Here is a 16425-nt window from a genome sequence, read left to right as displayed (position 1 = left end):
TAAAGGTAGTCCCCTGACATCAAGTCCAGTCATGTCTGACTCTGGGGTGTGGTGCTCATCTCCATTTCTAAGCCGAAGAGCCAGCGTTGTCCGTAGACACCTCCAAGGTCATGTGGCCGGCATGACTGCATGGAGCGCTGTTACCTTCCCGCCGGAGCGGTACCTATTGATCTACTCACATTTGCATGTTTTCGAACTGCTAGGTTGGCAGAAGCTAGGGCTGACAGCGGAAGCTCACACCGCTCCCCGGAATCGAACCTGCGACCTTTCGATCAATAAGCTCAGCAGCTCAGTGCTCTAACCCACTGCGTCACCGGGGGCGTACTACTCTATTATTCAGGCGGAGGCCACAAGGGGGTGCTAGAGAGAGAGAAGGATAGTCCTTCTCTCTCTAGCACCCCCTTGTGGCCTCCGCCTGAATAATAGAGTAGGTGGAGGATGGGTTGAAGGAGGAAAACTGTTTTCCTCCGGTTTCCTGTTATTTATGTATGTATTTATTTACAACATTTCTACCCCGCCCTTCTCAAGCCCCAATTCGATGACACAATACCACAATAAAACACAATATAAAACCATAAAAACACAATAGATTAAAAACAATAATTCCTTATCACAACAATCATATGGTCCAGTTCAGTGTCCTAAGTTGTGCCTGCTAGCCAAAAGCCTGGTTCCAAAACCACAATTTCAGGTTTTTTCCTAAGAGAAAGGAGGGAGGACGCTGATCTAGTCTCACTGGGGAGTGAATTCCACAAGCTGGGGGTCACCACCAAGAAAGCCCTGTTCCTCATCCCCACCAGATGTGTTTCCGAGGCCAGTGGGGCTGAGAGCATGCCTCCCTGGTGGATCTGAAACTATGAGGCAGAACGTAGAGGGAGATACATTCGGACAAGTAAGTTTCCCCCCCCCCCCCCATACTCCCCTTGTGGAAACAATCCCCGATTGTGATATGGGGAGAAGTGGAATAACCAGCAAAAAATTGTTTTCCTCCTTCAAGTCGTTGCCCCCCCCCCCCCCATAAAATGGACTATCCTTCTCTCTCCAGCACCCCCTTCTGGACTCCTCCCAGATAATAGAACAGTATCTAGAAAGGCTTACAACCTTGAACTGAGTATAGAGAAGAATGTATTTAACATTACCTTCCTGTTGATTGGAACAATTGAGTTTGCTAGGGCGATGTCTACACTGTAGAATGAATGTGGTCCGATTCCACTTTAACTACCATAGCTCAATGCTATGTAACTCTGAGAGTTGTAGCCCTGCAAGATCCTTAGCCTTCTCTACCAAAAAGTGTTGTTGCCTCACCAAACTGCATTGCGTTTACACTGTTGTCTAAACAAATTTTCTGCAGAGAGTCCAAAAATACAAGAAAAAAAACACATAACAATGAAGAAAACCTCATATAGTATGTCACATGCTTTGAGAAACTCTTTCTTCTCAAGGATTAGAAAATGCGTAGAAATTATTTTCGTAGGACATATATATATATATATATGGGTTGCATTGTTGTTTCTGAGCTTGATTTTTTTTTAATTTGTCATTATGTCGACCCACCTTGAAAATCATTTTTCAAGGTCTTATCTTCAGGTGTTGGGCTTCGACATCCAATATCTTGAAGCATGACCCCTGGATTAGAGTTGGACTCCAAAAACATCTGGAGGAACCCTGGATCAGAGTTGGACTCCAAAAACATCTGGAGGAACCCTGGATAAGAGTTGGACTCCCAAAAACATCTGGACGGACCCTGGATTAGAGTTGGACTCCCAAAAACATCTGGATGGACCCTGGATTAGAGTTGGACCCCAAAAACATCTGGAGGAACCCTGGATAAGAGTTGGACTCCAAAAACATCTGGAGGAACCCTGGATAAGAGTTGGACTCCCAAAAACATCTGGAGGAACCCTGGATAAGAGTTGGACTCCCAAAAACATCTGGATGGACCCTGGATTAGAGTTGGACCCCAAAAACATCTGGAGGAACCCTGGATAAGAGTTCGACTCCAAAAACATCTGGAGGAACCCTGGATTAGAGTTGGATCCCAAAAACACCTGGAGGAACCCTGGATTAAAGTTGGACTCCCAAAAACATCTGGAGGAACCCTGGATCAGAGTTGGACTCCCAGAAACATCTGAAGGAACCCTGGATAAGAGTTGGACCCCAAAAAACATCTGAAGGAACCCTGGATTAGAGTTAGACTCCCAAAAACATCTGGAGGAACCTTGGATCAGAGTTGGACTCCCAAAAACATCTAGAGGAAACCTGGATTAGAGTTGGACTCCCAAAACATCTGAAGGAACCCTAGATCAAGTTGGACTCCAAAAACATCTGAACGAACCCTGGATTAGAGTTGGACTCCAAAAACATCTGGAGGAACCCTGGATTAGAGTTGGACTCCCAAAAAAATCTGGAGGAACCCTAGATTAGAGTTGGACTCCAAAAACATCTGGAGGAACCCTGGATCAGAGTTGGACTCCCAGAAACATCTGAAGGAACCCTGGATAAGAGTTGGACCCCAAAAAACATCTGAAGGAACCCTGGATTAGAGTTAGACTCCCAAAAACATCTGGAGGAACCTTGGATCAGAGTTGGACTCCCAAAAACATCTAGAGGAAACCTGGATTAGAGTTGGACTCCCAAAACATCTGAAGGAACCCTAGATCAAGTTGGACTCCAAAAACATCTGAACGAACCCTGGATTAGAGTTGGACTCCAAAAACATCTGGAGGAACCCTGGATTAGAGTTGGACTCCCAAAAAAATCTGGAGGAACCCTAGATTAGAGTTGGACTCCAAAAACATCTGGAGGAACCCTGGATTAGAGTTGGACCCCCAAAACATCTGGAGGAACCTTAGATCAGAGTTGGACTTCAAAAATATCTGAAGGAACTCAATTAAAGGCAGCTGACTTGGAGAACATCTGATGATACATTGGTTGGAGATCAAAGAGAAGCCCCAAGCTCCATTAATTGGAATTCTGATCTACTGTCGGTCCATCTGAGCTGGAATTGATCATGTCTTTGTCACTCTGCATCACAAATTGATTTAGATATGAGCTCAGCATAGTTTTGGATGCTGTGGATGAGATGGAGTTGAGATAGAAGACATCTCTAACTCATCATGGATCCTATCCAATCATTTGCCACCGGTGTCTCTCGGCATCCTCACTAAAGGCTTTGATCTTTCGAGGAACAGCATGACTTCTCATCTACATCACCAAGTCATTGTAAATGCTAATTGGAGGTGTCTCAATCCATTGAACCGTGGTTACATAACGTCTCAGGAATCAGCTCTCCTAAGGATGCTGCACCATGGATGGAAGCATGGGAACCCTGACCCACCATTCTCAAGCTTTGGTATCATCTGAGGAAGAGGAGGAGCCAACTGGGACCTTATAAGAAGAGTCCCTCTCCTCAAAGCTTTTCATCCACTGGTTCTGACCTCCCCTCAGGTATCTTCTCAACAAGGTAAGCCAGTTTCTGTAGACCCTCATATCTAAGTTTAGTATCTATCTTTTTGATTACATTTGATAATATATTTATTTTTGTTGCATATGTCAATAGTTCATTAGAAGGAGGACCAGAAGTGTTCTTCTTCCCAACTTGGCACAATATCTGTATCCATTGATTGCAAACATTTCTTTATGGCTTGGGACAATGTAATGGATAGTAGACAATACTACTCATGGAGAAGGTTGGTCCAAAGGCCACTACCCTACATAGCATTGGGTAGACCATGTGGTTCCACAAACTCAGCGCATGATGTGGTGGACCACCATCTTTATGTCTATTGACTGCAACCATTGAACTGCACCAGCCAAAGAGTGATGGTGCCTCATCAAACTACAACTCCCAGGATTCCACAGCATTGAGTCAGGGTACTTACTTACTTACTTAGGTGACTCCTCATTGTCTGGGTAGGGGCACAATATCTGTATCAATTGATTGCAAGCATTTCTTAATGGCTTGGGACAACGTAATGGAGAGTAGTCAATACTACTCATGGAGAAGGTTGGTCCAAAGGCCACTACCCTACATAGCATTGGGTAGACCTTGTGGTTCCACAAACTCAGCACATGATGTGGTGGACCACCATCTTTATGTCTATTGACTGCAACCATTGAACTGCACCAGCCAAAGAGGGATTTGTGCCTCATCAAACTACAACTCCCAGGATTCCACAGCATTGAGTCAGGGTACTTACTTACTTACTTAGGTGACTCCTCATTGTCTGGGTAGGGGCACAATATCTGTATCGATTAATTGCAAGCATTTCTTTATGGCTTGGGACAATGTAATGGAGAGTAGTCAATACTACTCATGGAGAAGGTTGGTCCAAAGGCCACTACCCTACATAGCATTGGGTAGACCTTGTGGTTCCACCAACTCAGCACATGATGTGGTGGACCACCATCTTTATGTCTATTGACTGCAACCATTGAACTGCACCAGCCAAAGAGAGATTTGTGCCTCATCAAACTACAACTCCCAGTATTCCACAGCATTGAGTCAGGGTACTTATTTGCTTACTTAGGTGATTCCTCATTGTCTGAGTAGGATTGTCCACCAAGTTCGGTGTACTGGCGGTGGGTCCGTAGGTGACTGTGGAGCCCAATTCTTGATCTGCATGTTCTCCCGCAGTGAGGGCATTGGTTTCCAGGTGGGAGATGGTCCCGGTCAGGGTTAGCTTGATGCACCTTCCTCTTGGCACATCTCTCTTTTTCACCCTCCATTTGTGCCTCTTCAAATTCTACAGCACTGCTAGTCACAGCTGACCTCCAGCTGGAGCACTCAAGGGCCAGGGCTTCCCAGTTCTCAGTGTCTCGGTTGGCTTTGAGCCCATCTTTCTATCTCTTTTCCTGCTCACCAACATTCTGCTTCCCATTCTTGAGTTCGGAGTAGAGCAACTGCTTTGGGAGATGGTGGTCAGGCATCCGGACAACGTGGCCAGTCCAGTGGAGTTGATGGAGGAGGACCATCGCTTCAATGCTGTGGTATTGCTTCTTCCAGCATGCTGACATTTGTCCGCTTGTCTTCACAAGAGATTTGCAGGATTTTCCAGAGAAAACTCTGATGGGAATAGTTCCAGGAGTTGCATGTTTAGACCTCTCAGTAGCTTTCGATACCATCGACCATGGTGTCCTTCCGGACCACCTCGCAGGAATGGGACTTGGAGCTACAGTGGTTCCGTTCCTTACTATAGGGTTGGGTTTGCAGGATTTTTCAGAGGCAACGCTGATGGAATCGTTCCAGGAGTTGCATGTGACGTCTATAGACAGTCCACGTCTTGCAGGCGTATAGCAGGGTTGGGAGGACAATAGCTTTATAAACAAGCACGTTGGTGTCCCTACGGATGTCCCGGTCCTCAAACACTCTGTGCTTCATTCGGAAAAAGGCTGCACTCGCAGAGCTCAGGCGGTGTTGTATTTCAGTGTCAATGTTGACATCTGTAGACAGTCCACGTTTTGCAGACATATAGCAGGGTTGGGAGGACAATAGCTTTATAAACAAGCACCTTGGTCTCCAGATGGATATCCCGGTCCTCAAACACTTTCTGCTTCATTCGGGAAAATGCTGCACTCGCAGAGCTCAGGCGGTGTTGTATTTCAGTGTCAATGTTGACATCTGTAGACAGTCCACGTTTTGCAGGCATATAGCAGGGTGGGGAGGACAATAGCTTTATAAACAAGTACCTTGGTCTCCCTACGGATGTCCCGGTCGTCAAACATTTTCTGCTTCATTCGGAAAAATGCTGCACTCGCAGAGCTTAGGTGGTGTTGTATTTCACTGTCAATGTTTACTTTTGTGGAGAGGTGGCTGCCAAGGGAGCGGAAATGGTCAACATTTTCCAATGTTACACCATTAAGCTGTATTTCTGGCATTGGTGACTGCTGGTAGAGCATTTTGGTTTTCTTGATGTCCAATGACATATATGCTTCTACGAAGGTGTTTAGAGTGGCTTGTAGGTCTTATTAATTCAGTAATGTAGATGTACAACTGAGTCAAAACCATGAGGTTGAGCACCTTCTATCTGGTCATCCTTGCAAATGGGTGAATGCTTCAGAAGCAAGGTATGTTTACCCATTAGGGATACCAAACTGATGGATCAATAGAGAGGAGGAGTTCTATTCTATTTCCATCCAGAGTTTCGGGGTACGGTGTCATCTGTATGCAGATGATGTCCAACTCTGTCACTCCTTCCCACCTGCTACTAAGGAGGCTGTCGACGTCCTGAACCGGTGCTTGGCTGCTGTAACGGTCTGATGGGGGTGAACAAATTGAAATTGAATCCAGACAAGACAGAGGTCCTCCTGGTCAGTCGTAAGACCGAACAGGGTATAGGGTTACAGCCGGTGTTGGATGGGGTCGCACTCCCCCTGAAGACGCAGGTTCGAAGTTTGGGTGTGATCCTGGACTCATCGCTGAGCCTGGAACCCCAGGTTTCGGCGGTGACCAGGGGAGCATTTGCACAGTTAAAACTCGTGCGCCAACTGCGCCCGTACCTTGGGAAGTCTGACTTGGGTTACATCCCGTCTAGACTACTGCAACGCTCTCTACGTGGGGTTGCCTTTGAAAACGGCTCGGAAGCTCCAGCTAGTCCAATGCTCGGCAGCCATGATACTAACAGGAGCGGTGTGCAGGGAGCATACAACTCCTCTGCTGCACCAGCTCCGCTGGCTGCCGATTTGCTACCGGGCTCAATTCAAAGTGCTGGCACTGGCCTATAAAGCCCTAAACGGTTCTGGCCCAAGCTACCTATCCGAACGTATCTCTGCCTATGAACCCACCAGGACTCTAAGATCTTCTGGGGAGGCCCTGCTCTCGATCCCGCCTGCTTCACAGGTGCGGCTGGCGGGGACGAGAGACAGGGCCTTTTCTGTGGTGGCCCCCCGGCTGTGGAACGCCCTTCCTATGGAGGTAAGATCAGCCCCCTCGCTAATGGTGTTCCGAAGAAGATGAAAAACTTGGATGTTTGAACGGGCATTCGGACCAACAGTGCAATGAATGTGACGATTACAGGAATGGAAATTTGGACGACGGATTGGATCACGACTCTAGTTATGAGATGCATTGTGTTGTCTATCGTTGTGTCAATATTGTATATTATGCTTTTATGGTTTTAAATTGTATATCGTTGATTGATTCCTATCCTTGTTGTAAACCGCGTTGAGTCGCCCGTTGGGCTGAGAAACTGCGGTATACAAGTAAAGTAAAGTAAATAAATAAATAAATAATATTGTTGTTGTGCTTTTGCTCCCCTCTCTTTCAGAGTCCGCCGCCATGTGTGAAAGAAGGATTTACGCAGCCGGGAGAGAGCCCTACTTCAACCTGAACTCAACCTGGTACGACCCTGCCGGATCCTGGTTGGACACTCGTCGTAAGCCCTTCCATTACACCGTCAATACTTCCTGCGTGCCCTGCTGTAACAAGAACAACAATTGTGACGTCCCACGAAGAGGAGGTCACAACTACCGCTGCTATGGCTACCGCCAGTCCACATGTATCCCCGAATGTAACCCGAGACTCCCGTGTGGGTTTCGGAACCCATCAGGGGGACCCCGTGATTACTGGGGGCGACCCATCGGCGATTCCTGTGACGGTCGGACCGGGGGACACTACAGCAACGAGGAGTCGGTCAATGGATCATGCTGTGGAGCATCAGGAGGATGCGGCGGTGGAGGAGGAGCATGTGCCCAACCATCTTCTCAAATTGGAGGATGTGGCGGTGGAGTATGCTCTGAGCCAGGGTGTCAGTCTGGAAGATGCGGAGGACGTAGAAGAGGATTGTGCTCCGAGCCAGGTTGTGGCCTCTTCGGACGAAGACGATCGGTTTGTTCCGAAGCTTCCAGAGGATGCCAACCCTGTGGACCGCAGACCTCATTTTCTGGTGGATGTGGAGGAAGAGGATTGTGCTCCGAACCAGGTTGTGGTATCTCAAGAAGAAGACAATCTGTGTGTTCTGAAACTTGGAGCAGATCTTCCAGAGGATGCCAACCCTGTGGGACAGGAGGATGTGCTGGACCGCAGACCTCATTTTCCGGTGGATGTGGAGGAAGAGGATTATGCTCCGAACCAGGTTGTGGCATCGCAAGAAGAAGACAATCTGTGTGTTCCGAAACTTGGAGCAGATCTTCCAGAGGATGTCAACCCTGTGGGAGAGGAGCATGTGCTGGGCCACAGAGTTCGGTTTCAGGAGGATGCAGAGGAAGAGGAGTCTGCTCCGAACCCTAAGCAAGGCCTTCAATAATATGGTGAAGAAGACTAGTCCATTCCAAGCCATCGATCAATTCTGGATTGCGCCATCTCTGTACAACAACCAACACCTCTATAGTCATCTAGTTCATGTCTTCCTCATTCAGGAAGGTTGGAAGGTGCTCCATACGAATTAAAATTTGACCGTATTTATTTGAATATTTATTATTTTACTAGCTGTGGTCCTCATGAGGGTTCTGCGTGGGAGGTTTGGTCCAATTCTATCGTTGGTTGGGTTCAGAATGCTCTGTGATTGTAGGTGAACTATAAATCCCAGCAACTACAACTCCCAAATGTCCAGATTCTATTTTCCCCAAACTCCACCAGTGTTCACATCTGTGCATATTGAGTATTCGTGTAGAGTTTGGTCCAGATCCATCACTGTTTGAGTCCACAGTGATCTCTGGATGTAGGTGAACTACAACTCCAAAACCAAAGGACACTGCCCACCAAACCCTTCCAGTAATTTCTGTTGGTCATGTGTGCCAAGTTTGGTTCAATTCCATCGTTGGTGGGGTTCAGAATACTCTGTGATTGTAGATGAACCATAAATCCCAGCAACTACAACTCCCAAATGTCAAGATTCTATTTTCCCCGAACTCCACCAGTGTTCACATTTGGACATATTGAGTATTTGTGTAGAGTTTGGTCCAGATCCATCATTGTTTGAGTCCACAGTGATCTCTGGATGTAGGTGAACTACAACTCCAAAACCAAAGGACACTACCCACCAAACACTTCCAGTAATTTCTGTTGGTCATGGGAGTTCTGTGTGCCAAGTTTGGTTCAATTCTATCGTTGGTGGGGTTCAGAATACTCTGTGATTGTAAATGAACTATAAATCCCAGCAACTACAACTCCCAAATGTCAAGATTCTATTTCCGCCAAACTCCACGAGTGTTCACATTTGGGCATATTGAGTATACATGTAGAGTTTGGTCATTGTTTGAGTCCACAGTGATCGCTGGATGTAGGTGAACTACAACTCCAAAACCAAAGGACACTGCCCACCAAACCCTTCCAGTATTTTCTGTTGGTCATGGGAGAACTGTGTGCCAAGTTTGGTTCAATTCCATCGATGGCGGGGTTCAGAATGCTCTTTGATTGTAGGTGAACTATCAATCCCAGCAACTACAACTCCCAAATGTCAAGATTCTATTTTCCCCAAACTCCACCAGTGTTCATATTTGGGCATATTGAGTATTCGTGTAGAGTTTGGTCCACATCCATCATTGTTTGAGTCCACAGTGATCTCTGGATGTAGGTGAACTACAACTCCAAAACCAAAGGACACTACCCTTCCAGTAATTTTTGTTGGTCATTTTGTTGGAGAACTGTGTGCCAAGTTTGGTTCAATTCCATCGTCGGTGTAGTTCAGAATGTTCTTTGATTGTAAGTGAACTACAAATCCCAGTGACTACAACTCCCAAATGACAAAATCCATTTTTTTTTAGTGAAGGACGTACATTGAGCTGTTAGGTGTCTTGTGTCCAAATTTGGTGTCAATTCGTCCAGTGTTTTTTGAGTTCTGTTAATCCCACAAACGAACATTACATTTTTATTTATATAGATATACCACTTTGCATATCTATGCATAAACATAGAATCCCTAAATGGTTTGCAATCGAAATAACAAAAAAATGGTATAAAATCGATTAGGAAACCATTGTTTCTCCTGATCCATAACTGTTGATACCCAAATAATTCAGATTTAATGGCAAAAAGGAGACAATTTCCACTCAACACTCACCAGTCTTTGAAGGCAACTGAAGGCTGAGCCAACCTAAGACGTGTGTCCAAATCTGAACCAACTTTAATGCTTCAGTGTTGATTCTATAGTTGTCTCAAGTTTTTTTTTCCCTTTTGTGTGTGTGTGCAACAATAAAATTCTACTGTTCCACCGAAAGAGTTTGCTTCTTGAAAGGCTGTACTCCTCTTTCAGTTTATGTGGATAGTGTCATAATGCAGTATGGACACTAGGTGGCACTTGACTTATTTCTATCTGTGCTGAATGTCTTTCGACACTTAAAAAAGCAAGTTGCTTCTGGTGTGAGAAAATTGGCCATCTACAAGGACATTGCCCAGGGTATGCCTGGATGTTTTACCATCCTGTGGGAGGCTTCTCTCATGTCCCTGCATGATGAGCTGGAGTTGACAACAGGAGCTCACCCTACTCCCCGCATTTGAATATTACAAGCTGGAATGTGTCCAAAGGAGGGCGATTAAAATGATCAAGGGTCTGGAGAACAAGCCCTATGAGGAGCAGCTTAAGGAGCTGGGCATGTTTAGCCTGAAGAAGAGAAGGCTGAGAGGAGATATGATAGCCATGTATAAATATGTGAGAGGAAGCCACAGGGAGGAGGGAGCAAGCTTCCTTCCTGCTTCCCTGGAGACTAGGACGTGGAACAATGGCTTCAAACTACAAGAGAGGAGATTCCATCTGAACATGAGGAAGAACTTCCTGACTGTGAGAGCCGTTCAGCAGTGGAACTCTCTGCCCCGGAGTGTGGTGGAGGCTCCTTCTTTGGAAGCTTTTAAACAGAGGCTGGATGGCCATTTGTCAGGGGTGATTTGAATTCAATATTCCTGCTTCTTGGCAGAATGGGGTTGGACTGGATGGCCCAGGAGGTATCTTCCAACTCTTTGATTCTAAGATTCTATGATTCTATGATTCTATTTGATTTTACTATTTTTGGGGTTCCAACTTACAACAAATAATAACACCTGTTATTATTGAATCTGCTAAAATTGTCAAATATTTTTCAATTCCCCCAAAAAATCAGTAGATATGCAAATCTTTCTGAAACTTGGGGGGAATGATGCCCTGGTTATGTTACGTCATTGTGGAGAAATTCAAGAAGATAGTTCTCATTCTAAAAAAATGTTTGTAAATAAATTAAAATTCCAAAAATTAGTGGATGAGTGAAATGTTCAGAAACGTGGTGGCTTACTAGAAATGTGCTGAAACAATTCAGAGGTGTTGGAAATCATAAGAAAACCGGAAGTTCTGTAAGTTGGAAGCCATATTCGAAGCTTTTGCATGGTCCACACCAAATATTTTAGAATCAAAACATATCCTGTAAAATTCCCCAAAAATCAGTAGACATGCAAATCTTTCTGAAATTTGGGGGGAATGATGCCCTAGTTATGTTACGTCATTGTGGAGAAATTCAAGAAGATAGTTCTTGTTTTTTAAAATATTGTTTGTAGAAAATTAAAATTCCAAAAAATAGTGGATGAGTGAAATGTTCAGAAACTTGGGGGCTTTACTAGGAATGTGCTAAAAATTCAGAAGTGTCGAAAATTGTAAGGAAATCAGAAATTCTGTAAGTTGGAAGCCATATTCGAAGCACTTGTGTGATACACACCAAATATTTTAGAATCAAAACTTATCCCGTAAAATTCCCCAAAAATCAGTAGACGTGCAAATCTTTTTGAAACTTGGGGGGAATTATGCCCTGCTTATGTTACGTCATTGTGGAGAAATTCAAGAAGATAGTTCTCATTTTAAAAAAAATTGATAGTAAATAAATTAAAATTCCAAAAAATAGTAGATGAGTGAAATGTTCAGAAACTTGGGGGCTTACTAGGAATGTGCTAAAAATTCAGACGTGTCAGAAATCGTAAGAAAATCGGAAGTTCTCTAAGTCGGAAGCCATATTCGAAGCATTTGCGTGGCCCACACCAAATATTTTAGAATCAAAACTGTGGAGAAATTCAAGAAGATAGTTCTCATTTTAAAAAAAGTTTGTAAATAAATTAAAATTCCAAAAATTAGTGGATGAGTGAAATGTTGTGAAACTTGGGGGCTTACTAGGAATGTGCTAAAACAATTCAGAAATGTCGGAAATCGTAAGAAAATTGGAAGTTCTGTAAGTTGGAAGCCATATTCGAAGCGTTTGTGTGGTATACACCAAATATTTTAGAATCAAAACTTATCCTGTAAAATTCCCAAAAATCAGTAGACATGCAAATGTTTCTGAAACTTGGGGGGAATTATGCCCTGGTTATGTTACGTCATTGTGGAGAAATTCAAGAAGATAGTTGTTCTTGTTTTTTTTTAAATATTGTTTATAAAAAAATTAACATTCCAAAAATTAGTGGATGAGTGAAATGTTTAGAAACTTGGGGCTAACTAGAAATGTGCTAAAAATTCAGAAGTGTCAAAAATCGTAAGAAAATCAGAAGTTCTGTAAGTCGGAAGCCATATTCGAAGCATTTACGTTGTCCGCACCAAATATTTTAGAATCAAAACTTACCCCATAAAATTCCCCAAACGCAACTCGGCACCCCTGGGACCACGGGGAGGTACCAAACCAGATCCAGGGCCCATGCCCCACGTCAACAAGGAGTTGTGACAAGAAGCATAAAACAAACAAGTAACTGTTAACAGGTAACCAGGACAAGGTAAACAACAACAAAAGTTAACCACTGATGAAAACATAAACCGCATGCAGGGTGAGTGGGATGGATCAGCTGTTGCAGGTTGCCCAGCTCAGGCCTCTCCCACAGCGAGGCATGGTCAGTTGGCCATTGGTCAATTGACCCGCTGGCGGGAAACCTTCCCGCCATCTGAGGGGGCTTCTGGGAGGAAGAAGCCCCCCTGAGGCAAGAAAGGCGGTGGGGGACGCCCTGCACCGCAACTTCCTTGGCCCGGTAAGTCGGGCCATGCCTTTTATTATTATAGTCCAAAGCCAGTCCAAAGATTCAAGGTTCCAGGGTTCCAAGAATACAGGAGACAGGTCAGGATACCAAAAATCCACAAACCTGGGGGAAAACCAGCAGCATCTACTACCAAAATAAGACAAATACTTTTCAGTCCCAAAGCCGCTCCTTATATCCAGAAACACCCAGCTGCAACTTATCTCTTGCATACCTCCATCCTTGATTGCTTTCACCCATGACCTCTTACTTACAGATTACTCAACCCTTTAGAACTAAGACTTACATTAACCTTTCCATCACCAACTGCTAGGCCTACCACCACCAACCACCATCAACTGCAGAACATGATACATGACACATCCCTAAGGCTTACAGTGGAAAATGTATGCTACCGTCATCAATAGTTTCATCCCAATAGCTCTAAAAATTAGGGAGAAAAGAGCCCTGGAAGTTTCCCCATTAGCTCAATTACTTACGAAATAATAACGAAATTTTCAAAATAGTTACGATACGGACCTCTTACGATATTTTATCGACTTTAGAAATTATTCTCTCCCCCCCCCCCCATTTAATAATTAGATCTGAAACACTTCTTTCACTGATCGCACACCCCTTGAATCAATAGGATTGACCCCAAAGACTCCCCATTTGGTTGTAGATTCAATGGATCTCCTCTAGGTGGTGCTGGGGGAGGGTTAGGTTTAATTTGATAGATGGTTAATGGTCACACGCTTATGTTATGGTATACTCCTCCCAGTTTGCTAAATACAGTGGCATTCGTCACAAAGGCTGAGTAACAAAGTATGATTATTTTAATTGCTGTGCAGATTGGTAAAGAAGAAATGAGTCAACAAACTTAGTAGATTGCTGCCTTCTACTGGCCACTCTGGGGAAGGACACCCTCGTGGCAGCTCCATATTTTTCATGGAAAGTCAGAAAGAACTCTTGTCTGTTGGAGCTAGGTGTGAATATTTCAATTGGCCACCTTGATTAGAATTTAATGACCTAGCAGATTTTAAGGTGTGGTTTCTTATTGCCTGGGGGAATCCTTTGTTGAGAGGTGATTACCTGTCCCTGATTGTTTCTTGTCTGGAGTTCCCCTGTTTTGAATATTTTTCTTTATTTATTGTTATGATTTTAGAGGTTTTTTTAATGCTGGTAATGCTGATTTTCATCGTTTCTTCCTGGCCCTCATCCAATCTGGCTTCCAGTATTAAAGTCAGGGTACAATGAACCATCAGAAAGCAAAGGTCGGTCTCAATTCTAATTAAAAAAATATTAGTAGTAGTATTCGAAGTAGTAGTATTTAATATTATATCAGAATCATAGAATCATAGAGCTGGAAGAGACCTGGTGGGCCAGTTCTGGCAGGTCATTCCACTATTTTGGGGCGGCTGAAGAAAACATCCTCAAGGTAGAATCATAAAATCATAGAGTTGGAAGAGACCTGGTGGGCCAGTTCTGGCAGGTCATTCCCTTATTTTGGGGTGGTCGAAGAGAACATCCTCAAGGTAGAATCATAAAATCATAGAGTTGGAAGAGACCTGGTGGGCCAGTTCTGGCAGGTCATTCCACTATTTTGGGGTGGCTGAAGAAAACATCCTCAAGGTAGAATCATAGAATCATAGAGTTGGAAGAGACCTGGTGGGCCAGTTCTGGCTGGTCATTCCCCTATTTTGGGGTGGTTGAAGAGAACATCCTCAAGGTAGAATCATAAAATCATAGAGTTGGAAGAGACCTGGTGGGCCAGTTCTGGCAGGTCATTCCCCTATTTTGGGGTGGTTGAAGAGAACATCCTCAAGGTAGAATAATAAAATCATTCTGTTGAAAGAGACCTGGTGGGCCAGTTCTGGCAGGTCATTCCACTATTTTGGGGCGGCCGAAGAAAGCATCCTCAAGGTAGAATCATAAAATCATTCCATTGGAAGAGACCTGGTGGGCCAGTTCTGGCAGGTCATTCCACTATTTTGAGGCGGCCGAAGAAAGCATCCTCATATAATCATTCCGTTGGAAGAGACCTGGTGGGCCAGTTCTGGCAGGTCATTCCACTATTTTGGGGTGGTCAAAGAGAACATCCTCAAGGTAGAATCATAAAATCACAGAGTTGGAAGAGACCTGGTGGGCCAGTTCTGGCAGGTCATTCCACTATTTTGGGGTGGCCGAAGAAAACATCCTCAAGATAGAATCATATAATCATTCAGTTGAAAGAGACCTCATGGGCTATCCAGTCCAACCCCCTGACAAGAAGCAGGAAAATCACATTCAAAGCACCCCTGACAGGTGGCCATCCAGCCTCTGTTTAAAAGCCTGCAAAGAAGGAGCTTCCACCACACTTCGGGGCAGAGAGTTCCACTTCTGAACGGCTCTCACAGTGAGAAAGTTCTTCCTAATGTTCAGCTGGAATCTCCTTTCTATTAATATTAATATTGTGGATACAATTAGAACAACAACAACAACAACAAATTATCAATAACTCAGCAAGCAATTAAAAAAAATTGGACTGTGTCCTGATGATATTAAAGGCTTTTTCAGTAGAATGTCTCTCTCTGTTAGAACCCAAAACTCATTTTTCCCTCCCACATAAGTAAAAAAAGAAGATTGCAAACACCTTAAAATCCAGTCTTCCTACTAAGTCCAGAGAGACATTTTAATGTCTTCTTTTGGAATGGAAGGAAGGTGTTGTTCTCCCTCTTTCTCCACCTTCACAGGATTTGCAGAATGACATAGTGATCCACCCGCCGCATAACTACTAAGACTTTAATGACTGCTTACCATATATTTATGAGTGTCGCTAATGCATTTTTTTGCATCTTCCATGGACACCCAAAATTAGCTCGATTAGCATTTCAAAATGGAACTATGTGTTTTTGTTTCCCAGACCTTCCTTCCATAGGTGTTCTCAGTCTTTTGTAATGACTTTAATTCAAATTTGGGTGGAATCAATGGGAAATTGGCTTGCTGTGAAAAAGTCATACGTTTCCATGAGCTCCAGATTTCATGGATGACTCCAAGGATGGGGACTGAAATCTTCCAAAGTTTGGACTACCTAATATTTGTTTTTTTTCTAAAGGTGGGATTTATATCTAATTTTTCACCCAAAAATAGGACCTAAGGAACCACTTTTTGTGGCTCCTGTTTCCAAGGTCAACCCTGTCCTCAATTAATTGGACTAATTAAGATCTAGGTGCTGTAGGCTTTATTTTAGAGCAGTGGTTCTCAGCCACTGGAAGTTCTAGTCTTTGGGGAGAAGGACTTGCCAGGTCCATCCTCTGAAACAGAATCCATAACACCTGGGATTCCTTGGTAACAGGGAATGAGTGTACTCAAAGACATGTTTCTCCATGTTCTGGAAGTTCTAGTCTTTGGGGAGAAGGACCTTGCTAGGTCCTTCCTCTGAAACAGAATCCATAACACCTGGGATTCCTTGGTAACTGGGAATGAGTGTACTCAAAGACATGTTTCTCCGTGTTCTGGAAGTTCTAGTCTTTGGGGAGAAGGACCTTGCCAGGTCC

The 16425-nt window shown here is 44.2% G+C and overlaps 1 protein-coding gene across 1 annotated transcript; it reads left to right on the top strand.

Annotated features, from left to right (window-relative positions):
* Nucleotides 1-3435: 3435 nt before the first annotated feature.
* LOC132764498 (keratin-associated protein 5-2-like) lies at nt 3436-8306 on the top strand. The gene is made up of 2 exons (XM_060758526.2): nt 3436-3463; nt 7266-8306. Exon 2 carries the CDS (start codon nt 7277-7279, stop codon nt 8225-8227), a length of 951 nt encoding a protein of 316 aa, XP_060614509.2. The 5' UTR covers nt 3436-3463; nt 7266-7276; the 3' UTR covers nt 8228-8306.
* Nucleotides 8307-16425: the final 8119 nt, after the last annotated feature.

Source organism: Anolis sagrei, chromosome 12, assembly GCF_037176765.1.
Source record: "Anolis sagrei isolate rAnoSag1 chromosome 12, rAnoSag1.mat, whole genome shotgun sequence".
NCBI lineage: Eukaryota > Metazoa > Chordata > Lepidosauria > Squamata > Dactyloidae > Anolis > Anolis sagrei.
This window is presented reverse-complemented; position numbering and strand designations above follow the sequence as displayed.